We start from the raw sequence: 11,105 nt of genomic DNA, 5'->3' as shown, positions 1-11,105 counted from the left end.
AGCTTTTTGCTGTTCTAGTGCCCAGAGAAAATTCCTCCCAAAGCATGACTAGTCGTCCGTGTTTTGTATATTTATTTTTTTTTGGTGACGCCAACACCTTTCCATCATTTATAAACTTTACATGAAGCGTTACAAGTCTAGCCTGTGTGTGTAGTAGGGTTATTAAAGTATAGAAGTTCAGTTGGCCTTGACGTGCTTTCATATTAAGTCTGTAATGCCATCCTTCAACGTCATTGTTAGTTCTTACACTTCGATCAAATACACACCAAACTTTGGGAGGCCACATTTCTGACGTAATCCATGTACTGTTTATGTACTCTAAAAGATCTAAGAGTGGTTGTGACCCAGCTGCTTTCCTACAGAATCTTATAAAAAGTCCTTCTATGACTTGTGATCATCAGGTACATAGGCTACGGCAGAGAAAGCAGTTGTCTTACAAATTTGTAGGTTTTGCTATCATGTGTGTAAGCAGACTGGAGGCCAAGAACTTGCTCCTTCCTCCAAACTGCTTGTCCCCAGTGAAATGCACAACCACGCATAACTACATGTGGGAAAACTTCTGGGATAGCACGCCAAATACTTTGTTCAAAATCAAGGATAACTTCTTTTACTTTTAATTGTCCATCTAAAATTTCTTTGAGTTTACTAAAAATTATCCTATAATCTTTACATCTCTTACCCGACATTAACACAAACAACAGAGGCGTTTGTTTTACGTTACCATCGCACTTCATAAATGCGTGAATACTAAAAAGCTGGGTAAAGGGTCGCCTCACTACTTTAAAAGTTCCATCAACATACCAGTTTCTTGCTTTAGCAAGTAACTGAAGCTGTTCTTGTGTTGCAAACAATAGGTGGCGTCTGTCCCCTATACTTGTATCTGCTTTAAGAAAGTTAGGTGGAATGTGCTCCTCACTAATACAAAAAGTTAGGTCACTGGGCTCAGCAGGTCTGTTAGCTCGCCGCTTCCTGTTTGCTTGGCGAGCTAGATTCACCGGTGCAGGTAGCGAAGCAGTAGGCTTTGTTGGATCAACGTGTTCAAGAAGCACTTCCTCCACGATTTCTAAAGCTGGGCGAAATACATCATCCATTGCTTTGTCTTTAATTAACTTTGACACCATGCTTGTAGTCAAAGGACATGCTTCCGGTGGGTGTGAATGTTCATTGGCTCCTCTGATAAACACTCCGTTCACTTCCTTTACCATCATGTTACAGGTAACCTTTTTATTACGTACGCACTGCATAGCGCCAATGAACACCAACATTTGTTTTTCTTTTAAATGTGTATGAAAATCGTAGACTGTCCAGAAGTTTCTGCTTGCCCCTTTGTGAAGATGCACACATTTTTTCATACGTTATAATAGGTGGATGAGCCTCAGAGCAGTCCAAAGTGTCGTTGTCCAAGGTGTCTTCGTCTAGACAAGTTTCAGAATTTATATCATCCACTAACGCCTGGGTCGGAGTAGGTAGATGATCCTCAGGGCAGTCATGTACAGCGATGTCTTGTACAGAAGAGCAAGTTGTGTTGCTCCAATTCACGTCAAGACCCTCCCTTACAGCTCTTCTATAGTCCTCCCTTGAAATCCCAGTCTTACAGGTTCTGTGTTGCCACGATTTACATCCATCACACAACAATGCCTCCTGTAAAAAATCATATTCCGAGGTTCATGTCGATATTTTAGTGTACACTAGATATAATCAGTATTACAGAAAACTGTTCAACATAGTTACAATAAATTCAATTAACGATTAAATCCTGTAGTCTCACCTGTCGAGGACGCACTACGTCTTTGCACACCAAACACTTGTCCATGATCGGACTGCCTTCTGCCGTGACTGCCTTCTGCCGTGTACAAGTGATATCTGGCCTGGACATCGTGTGAGTGAACGAAGAATCACAAATGTGTGAAGCACTCTTCTCTGTGCGATAGTTTATGATGGTTTGAATCTGACAAGTGTGTGAAGCACTCTTCTCTGTCCGAGTTCAAGTTGGTTAGGCCGTGATCCCTTTAGACCGAGAGTCTGTGCTGCTGTTCTTGACAATGGTCACACTGCAAAGCATGGTCACACTGCAAAGCATGCTGGTTGAATCGTACACGTCGAGAGCAAACAACACGAGGAAATAATTTGGTAGGCATCCTGAGTGATGAGGTGTGAGGGAATAACGAATACGCAGAATTTGACTTCAACACATCAACTAAGTAAGCAAGACAGTGTTTTGAGACTTTCGAAATTATAGGTTTCGAATTTAGTAATATTTTGAATTAAGTAATTGAGACAGTGTTTCAAAATTAGTATGTAGGTTTCGTAATTGTGATTGCACTTGTACGGACACGGCAAGGTTTGCTGTGCGACACAGGTGTGAGAGGTGGCAGGACAGGAAATGTGATAATGGTGTATCTTGAGCTGATTAATGGCAGCTGTGAAACACGGTATTTTCAATGACTGGGTTTCGTGCACTTCCTGCAGTACCTCATAAAACGATTAATATGTGTGTATGTACGCTACGGAACATAGTTTCCACTGCATATAGGTCTCTTCCACTGTATATAGGTCTCTTCCATTTATTATCTTTATTTTATGGAGGTATCGATCTCTCGATCTCTCAAGAGTATCAATAAAACTCATTAGCATGCAATCACGTCACACTTCTCGCCTCCACAGTAGTCCTCCAGCATCGACTGCACTATAAAAACTATAAAAAGGATCTCAGTATTACGGCCTAAACGACCCACGGCCTACAGAGTCGCGACCTAAACGACTCTCGGCGTAAAGGGATCACGGCCTAAACGACTCTCGGCCTAGAGTGCTCACGGCCGAAACGACCTGCTCCCCTCTGTGCGATAGTTTATGATGGTTTGAATCTAACAACTGTAGTGATAATACACGTTCATACGTGCAGCCACGTGCAGCTTGGACATTTTTTTTTCCCACGCTCAAATGAAGCGGTTACTGATTCGTGATTAAAGAGATAATTAGCTCGTGTATTGTTTACATGTAGTTTACAGTGGAATTTTTTACCTAATTTGGTTGGGGACATTCTTGGCTTCATTATGGGGTAGAGCTCTTAATTGTAGTTAAATATCAAATCGTCAATAATTACGGCTGCGCCAGTATTATGACAATTTGTTTTTTCACCCTGAGTCGTAGGATAATGAAGGCAAATGTAGGGTAATTTCAGTAAGTGTGTAGGGCGGAGACGTCTGTAGAGGTTGGCATCACTGCCCACAGTTTATGATGGTCCGAGTCGGCAAACATGGTGGTCCGACTTGGTATTTCAGAAAATGAGAATGGTCCGAGTTGGTCCACAAGATGGTCCGAGTTGCCTTTTCATAATGGGCCGAGATGGAAAAGGGTCGAGTTGGCCCTACCCCACCTAACCTAACCTAGTCACAGGGGGTTGTATCAAGGCTGACTACAGGGGGAGCTCTCTCCAGTTAGCCTTGGTTGCATCCCCCTGGACCTCCCAAAATACTAATTATCTAACTGTACCCTACTTAATCTAACTTTTCAACCCTTATTACGCAAGAAAATATGCATTTAATGTCCCACAAGTCCCCATGCTTGTTGGAAAGGAGAGGGAAGAGTATGGGCATAAACTAAAATTACATCGCTTTCTGTCGCAATTTTTTTATATGCCACCTTACACATATATGAGCAGAAAAAAAAAAAAAATTAACCTAACCAAATTATAACCTAACATTACTAAACCTAACCAATCGCAATGGCGAATTTGAAGAAAAATCTCCCCAACAGAAATTTACCCAGCAATTTTTGGTCATATATTCCCCACACACATACAGAACAAATTCACACACACAAAAAATGAAACATAACTGAAACCCAACCTAGCTGAATTGAACAGAACTTAAGTGAACACACTAACACATCCTAACTAATTCTACCAACTAATCTAACCTAACCTACCTTACCAGTAAATCCAGCCACCCCAAATTCACATAACCTAAGAAACTTAGGTTGTAATTTTTCAAGTTCTCTCATAGGCAATAAAAACCCATAGTATTCAGCCACCCTATCTTAACCTAACCTTAAAAGCACAACTCATTTAGGTTATAAATACTTTCCAAGTTTTCTCCAAGCTAATCCAACATGTGTACATTAACCAAAACAGGTCAGAGAAAGCTAGGAAAGAAAAACTATCTTACTATCTTGTACTAGTTAACTCAACCTAAATCTAGTTACTAATTTGTGCATACCACTTTGGTTTAACCTTAATGCTTTTGTGTAGGAAATAGCAGTATATTTTGAAGTATATGCATTACTACGTTGTGATTCTTTTATTATGTTTGATTTAGATTTTAATCACTGGTCATCATGAATAGGTATATGGTCTGATATAGGTACTTAAAAATAAAAGTATGTATGTCATTCCTTTTGCTTTTTTCAGAGTTCATAGGAAGGCTCGTTGCACTGTGGAACGAGGCATTGGCCAACTTAAAAAAAAGATTTCATGTTCTGCATAGTGAGGTGCGTCTCGGTCCTGAAAAGACGTGCAAGTTGATTAATATCTGTGCTGTGCTTCACAACATTTGTAAGGCTTGGAACATCCCTTTGCCTGATGACAATGTTGAGGATGATGCAGTGGAAGTAGGTGATGGTGCACAGTTGCATCTAAATCCAGGCATTCCTGCTGCCCGCAATGGACATCCATTCCGGGACTATATTGCCAACCTACATTTTCAAGTACATAGCCTTAGTTCATATCCAGTTTATCAGAGCTACTACATTATAATCATCGGCTGATTTTATATGAATTGTGCTTCTCTACATATTTAAAGAGTTAGTGTCAGAATGATTAACACTCCTACATTTAGAGATTTAGAGAGGAAAAGAAGAGACTTACTTAAGCAAGGTTTAGTGTTTTTCATAATATTAAAAACACTATATATTATATAGTATATATGTATATTATATAGTGATTCTAACATGCAGAGAACAGATCTATTACAAACATGTGATGTTTTGATGTCACACATTTGTAACAGATCTATCTCCATATGTGGGAATCACTGTATGTTGGAAACACCAAACCTTGCTTAAATAACAGAAACTCTTCCTTTCCTCTCCCTATTGCTTAACCCAAAATTTGTATGTTCTAACGTTTATCTTTTTGATTGTTTCAGTGATGCATGAAGTCACAACATGTGGACCCTGTCAAGTCAGCATTGCATGTATCTTCATATGGAGACTATAGACAACAAATTCTCTCTCCGAACTACTTTCTCTTAAGGGAGCAGAAGATGGCCATAATATCACTTAGCAGTAATATAGGAAATAAAAGTAAGATGTACAGACTAGTTTTATTCCACATGAGAAAAAGTAAGATTATGCAAAGTCTTAAGTTCTTTTATTTTTGTAGTATTTTGCTCTTTCTTGCCAGTACTCAATCTTGGCTTTTTCCTTGAGCAGCTTCAGCCTACGCTTTTCGTCCCTGTAAACTGACTTTGCATTTGCTGCGGCAAGGTCCAAATAATTCATTTGAACATTGCTACTATCATCAGCTACTAGTTGTGGTGAAGGGATCACCAACACCTCCTCCTGCTGCTGATGCACCTCCAGGAGCTGATGCTGTTGGTTGTCCTCCTGGTGGGGGTACTGCTGATGGTCCTGCTGGTGGTCTAGCTGGTGCTGCTGCTGGTGGTCCTCCTGGTGCTGCTGCTGCTGGTGGTCCTCCTGGTGCTGCTGCTGCTGCCGCTGATGGGTCACCTGCTGTTGGTCATGTGCCCTGTTGGCCCGCAGCTTCCTAAAAAGAGCGTAAAACCAGGAACAACTTTTAGTCAGATCTTGCAATTTTAATGCTACGCTTTGCCTTGGCTGAAGGCATCTTCACGAGAAAACATGTCAATGTAAAATTATTGAAGCAAATGAAGATACAGCATAACAAACTTAATAATACTACACAATAAATCATATGCTAAGTAATATTATTTTTTGTATTACTTTATTAATAATACAAAAGTAAGTATGTAGAGACAAGAAAAGTTGGCGTATCCATTGTAAGTTTACAGTTTATCGTCACCTACATCATGTATAAGGTAAGTTTTGGCAAATAACTTTCCGGGAGGAGGAATACGATTAATTAGTTTAATACTACACAGAAGAGTGTCCGAGGGTTATGTTATGTTAGGTTTGGTTAGGTTTAGTTAGTCTAATATTTCAGAGATCATGTTGAAAATGGGTGTTTTTGTAATATTTCTGAACATGTTGAAAATGGGTGTTTTTGGTGTGCTTTATAATGGAGATTGTTTCTTTTCTTGGAAATATGCCATTTATTGTTTATGACAAAAAATTCTAATAATTAGGAAATGACAGATTTTCGAGAAAAGAATATATCCATTATAAAATACATAAAAAAAACACATTTTCAACATGTTCTTCTCTAAAAAAGAGATTTGTCTGTTTTCCAAATCTTTATCAAAGTTGTACTTAGTGCAACCTCAACAGGGTTCCTTTGACAGGAGAAATGCCACCAGTAGTTACACTCTTCTCCCCAATCATTTCCTGAACCTTCAAGTCGATGGGATCCAGGGGAGTTGCTTTAGGGCCACCAGCACCTAAAAGATCAATTACACAATTCATAATTAATGCTATGTTACTTTTCTTTGTGTCACATAAATGGCCCGTTGCAAAGCTTTCCTTGGGATTATTTTAGTTTACTTTGTTTATTTAATTTCCCTTATTTGCTTTTTTTTTTTTTTTATATATATATATGTATTTCTACTGGCACTTTGCATAATTTGGTTTGGGTAGGTTATTATTAGTTTGTGTTTTCTTGCAATATTCATGATTTAGTCATCATAATGTTTGGGGGGGTATGTACAAACCTAAACCTTATGAGTGCATTTCATTTTCACTTTATCACTTGCTACTTTTCTGCTTTTGCCCCACCACTAATTTTCAGATTTTCCTGTTTTATTTGATTTTATTTATCTTAGGGAAGGTTAGGTTACGTAGGTTAGGTTAAAATAGGTTAGGGTAGGTTAGGTTATCGCACCACCTTTCTTTGTTAATCTTACCAATTATTATTTTGGTACTTTCAACTATCTTAGCCTAACCTAACCTAACCTTGAATAAATAAACAAATAGAATAAATAAACAAATAGAAACTTACCTGATTGATTCTGCTCCTTGTTGATATTACCAATCTTCCTCCGTAAGTGGGACAGCATTGTAAACCATTTGTGTACAACTTCTTCTTTAGTTCTTTTCACATGTAAATTGCACGCATTTACAGAGTTCGTAATGTCTTCCCATGCACGTTTCTTATCTGCATGGGTCAGGGAAGGCTGAAACCGTCCCTTTATTATACATCGTTTTTCTGCCATGATGTTAACCAAGCGCAGTGTTTCATCACTTGACCAGTTTGGTTTCCTCTTCCTCCTTTGTTGAGTGTTTGGAGTTGGGTCCATGATGGAGTTTAAATTGTTGTCGGGGTCTTGTTTACATATGAGTACATACTTCCTTCGAACGGCACACATTTATAGTAATACTCATACGTAGATAAATAATACTTTAATATTATAACAAAATACATTTAAAATTATCTAAAATGCTTTTTTATCAATATTGAGTTTGAAATCACCTGATTAATGCATATAAATAAATGACGATGTCGATAATATGTTAAATATAGCGCCAGTGAGCGGAATCTTACCAAACAGCTGTTTGCTAGCTAACAGTTGCCAAGTTCCATTTTGTGCATACCTGTTAGCATCTCTCTGTTAGCTAGCAGAAATTGTTAAGGCTAACATAAAAGTTTTCAGCTACTACAACAGAATCACTCTCATACTAAATTTATCTGTGCTGTATACCTCTCACCTAACTCCTCTGACTATAAGAAATTCTTTGACTACTTAACTTCCAAAGTGGAGCACATTCTGATCTTCTTCCCTTTTGCAGAGATCTCCATTCTTGGAGACTTCAATGTTAACCACCAGCTTTGGCTTTCCTCTCCCTTCACTGACCATCCTGGTGAAAGAGCCTTCAACTTTGCTATCCTCCATGACCTAGAGCAATTGGTGCAACACCCTACTCGTATTCCTGACCATCTTCTTTCCCTCCTCTACTTCAACCAGATGGCACCACTGCTATCACATCTATTTCTAAAGCTGAACTCTTTGCTCAAACCTTTGCTAAAAACTCTACCTTGGACGATTCTGGGCTTGTTCCTCCCTCTCCTCCACCCTCTGACTACTTCATGCCACGTATTAAAATTCTTCGTAATGATGTTTTCCATGCCCTCGCTGGCCTAAACCCTCGGAAGGCTTATGGACCTGATGGGGTCCCTCCTATTGTTCTCCAAAACTATGCCTCGGTGCTTGCACCTTGCCTAGTCAAACTCTTTCAGCTCTGTCTGTCAACATCTACCTTTCCTTCTTGCTGGAAGTTTGCCTACATTCAACCTGTTCCTAAAAAGGGTGACCGTTCTAATCCCTCAAACTACCGCCCTATTGCTTTAATTTCCTGCCTATCTAAAGTTTTTGAATCTATCCTCAACAGGAAGATTCGTAAACATCTATCACTTCACAACCTTCTATCTGATCGCCAGTATGGGTTCCGTCAAGGCCGCTCTACTGGTGATCTTCTGGCTTTCCTTACTGAGTCTTGGTCATCCTCTTTTAGAGATTTTGGTGAAACTTTTGCTGTTGCCTTGGACATATCAAAAGCTTTTGATAGAGTCTGGCACAAAGCTTTGATTTCCAAACTACCCTCCAACGGTTTCTATCCTTCTCTCTGTAACTTCATCTCAAGTTTCCTTTCTGACCGTTCTATTGCTGCTGTGGTAGACGGTCACTGTTCTTCTCCTAAATCTATTAACAGTGGTGTTCCTCAGGATTCTGTCCTGTCACCCACTCTCTTCTTATTATTCATTAATGATCTTCTAAACCAAACTTCTTGTCCTATCCACTCCTACGCTGATGATACCACCCTGCACTTTTCCACGTCTTTTTATAGACGTCCAACCCTTCAGGAGGTAAACATATCACGCAGGGAAGCCACAGAACGCCTGACTTCTGATCTTTCTAAAATTTCTGATTGGGGCAGAGCAAACTTGGTATTATTCAATGCCTCAAAAACTCAATTCCTCTATCTATCAACTCGACATAACCTTCCAGACAACTATCCCCTCTTCTTCAATGACACTCAACTGTCCCCCTCTTCTACACTGAACATCCTCGGTCTGTCCTTTACTTATAATCTGAACTGGAAACTGCACATCTCATCTCTAGCTAAAATAGCTTCTATGAAGTTAGGTGTTCTGAGACGTCTCCGCCAGTTTTTCTCACCCCCCCCAGCTGCTAACTCTGTACAAGGGCCTTATCCGTCCATATATGGAGTATGCTTCACATGTCTGGGGGGGTTCCACTCATACTGCTCTTCTAGACAGGGTGGAATCAAAAGCTTTTCGTCTCATCAACTTCTCTCCTCTAACTGACTGTCTTCGGCCTCTCTCTCACCGCCGCAATGTTGCATATCTAGGTGTCTTCTACCGCTATTTTCATGCTAACTGCTCTTCTGATCTTGCTAACTGCATGCCTCCCCTCCTTCCGCGGCCTCGCTGCACAAGACTTTCTTCTTTCTCTCATCCCTATTCTGTCCACCTCTCAAACGCAAGAGTTAACCAGTATTCTCAATCATTCATCCCTTTCTCTGGTAAACTCTGGAACTCCCTGCCTGCTTCTGTATTTCCACCTTCCTATGACTTAAATTCCTTCAGTGGAGGTTTCAAGACACTTATCCATCAATTTTTGACCACTGCTTTGACCCTTTTATGGGACTGGCATTTCAGTGGGCATTTTTTTTATTAGATTTTTGTTGCCCTTGGCCAGTGTCCTTCCTACATATATATATATATATATATATATATATATATATATATATATATATATATATATATATATATATATATATATATATATATATATATATATATATATATATATATATATATATATATATACATACATGTATATATATATATATATATATATATATATATATATATATATATATATATATATATATATATATATATATATATATATATATATATATATATATATATATATACATATACATACATGTATATATATATATATATATATATATATATATATATATATATATATATATATATATATATATATATATATATATATATATATATATATATATATATATATATATATATATATATATATATATATATATATATATATATATATATATATATATATATATATATATATATATATATATATATATATATATATATATATATATATATATATATATATATATATATATATATATATATATATATATATATATTTATTTATTTATTTATTTATTTATTTATTTATTTATTTATTTATTTATTGCAAACAGTATTAGGTAAAGTGACATGTTTTTCTTTCACCTTATATATATATATATATATATATATATATATATATATATATATATATATATATATATATATATATATATATATATATATATATATATATATATATATATATATATATATATATATATGTTTGTTTGTTTGTTTGTTTGTTTGTTTGTTTGTTTGTATATTTGTTTATTTGTTTATTTGTTTATTTATTTATTTATTTATTTATTTATTTATTTTTTTTTTGCAAACAGTATTAGGTAAAGTGACATGTTTTTCTTTCACCTTACTATCACATTCTATAAGTGTTTCTCCGTCAGTGCGGCATGGTGTTCTTTCCCTGGACATTGGTGTCCTCTTGTCTCTAACCCGCAGCACTTGTATTGGTTGTACAGCCACACAGACAGCCTCGCTAGATCCAGTAGGGCTGTCTTTCCTTTGTATTCCATTGTATTCGTCCTCCTTTTCTTCTTCCTCCTTTTCCTACTCCGCATCCTCCTTCTCACATTTTCCCTTCGCTTACTCTCTAACCTCCTAGAGCCCCCTCACTTCCTCCTCCTCCTCCTCCTCCTTATCGCTCCTTCCTCTCAAAGCCTCAAATTTTTCTCCGGTCTCTCTCTCTCTCTCTCTCTCTCTCTCTCTCTCTCTCTCTCTCTCTCTCTTGATTTATTTCTTTATGTAAAGTGCA

At 37.5% G+C, this 11,105-nt stretch overlaps 1 protein-coding gene and 1 long non-coding RNA gene across 3 annotated transcripts; one reads left to right on the top strand and one right to left on the bottom strand.

Moving 5' to 3' along the window:
* Positions 1–4,478: 4,478 nt before the first annotated feature.
* LOC135100265 (uncharacterized) lies at positions 4,479–5,659 on the top strand. 2 transcript variants are annotated; one of them, XR_010268557.1, is made up of 3 exons: positions 4,479–4,704; positions 5,145–5,301; positions 5,523–5,659. It is a non-coding gene; the product is annotated as an uncharacterized LOC135100265 (long non-coding RNA). The 2 variants fall into 2 exon arrangements; XR_010268558.1 differs by having other exon boundaries at positions 5,581–5,596.
* LOC135100264 (dendritic arbor reduction protein 1-like) lies at positions 5,310–7,448 on the bottom strand. The gene is made up of 3 exons (XM_064003135.1): positions 7,133–7,448; positions 6,458–6,575; positions 5,310–5,764 (listed from the first exon to the last, which is right to left on the bottom strand). Exons 1-3 carry the CDS (start codon positions 7,428–7,430, stop codon positions 5,359–5,361), a joined length of 822 nt encoding a protein of 273 aa, XP_063859205.1. The 5' UTR covers positions 7,431–7,448; the 3' UTR covers positions 5,310–5,358.
* Positions 7,449–11,105: the final 3,657 nt, after the last annotated feature.

Source organism: Scylla paramamosain, chromosome 5 (genome assembly GCF_035594125.1).
Source record: "Scylla paramamosain isolate STU-SP2022 chromosome 5, ASM3559412v1, whole genome shotgun sequence".
Lineage (NCBI taxonomy): Eukaryota > Metazoa > Arthropoda > Malacostraca > Decapoda > Portunidae > Scylla > Scylla paramamosain.
This window is presented reverse-complemented; position numbering and strand designations above follow the sequence as displayed.

Coding starts and splice junctions, on each gene's coding strand:
- LOC135100264 (XM_064003135.1), bottom strand. CDS start 7,430: ATGGACCCAACTCCAAACACTCAACAAAGGAGGAAGAGGAAACCAAAC. Junction 6,576..7,132: donor CAAGGAGCAGAATCAATCAG/GTAAGTTTCTAT, acceptor TTGATCTTTTAG/GTGCTGGTGGCCCTAAAGCA. Junction 5,765..6,457: donor GTCAAAGGAACCCTGTTGAG/GTTGCACTAAGT, acceptor CGCTCTTTTTAG/GAAGCTGCGGGCCAACAGGG.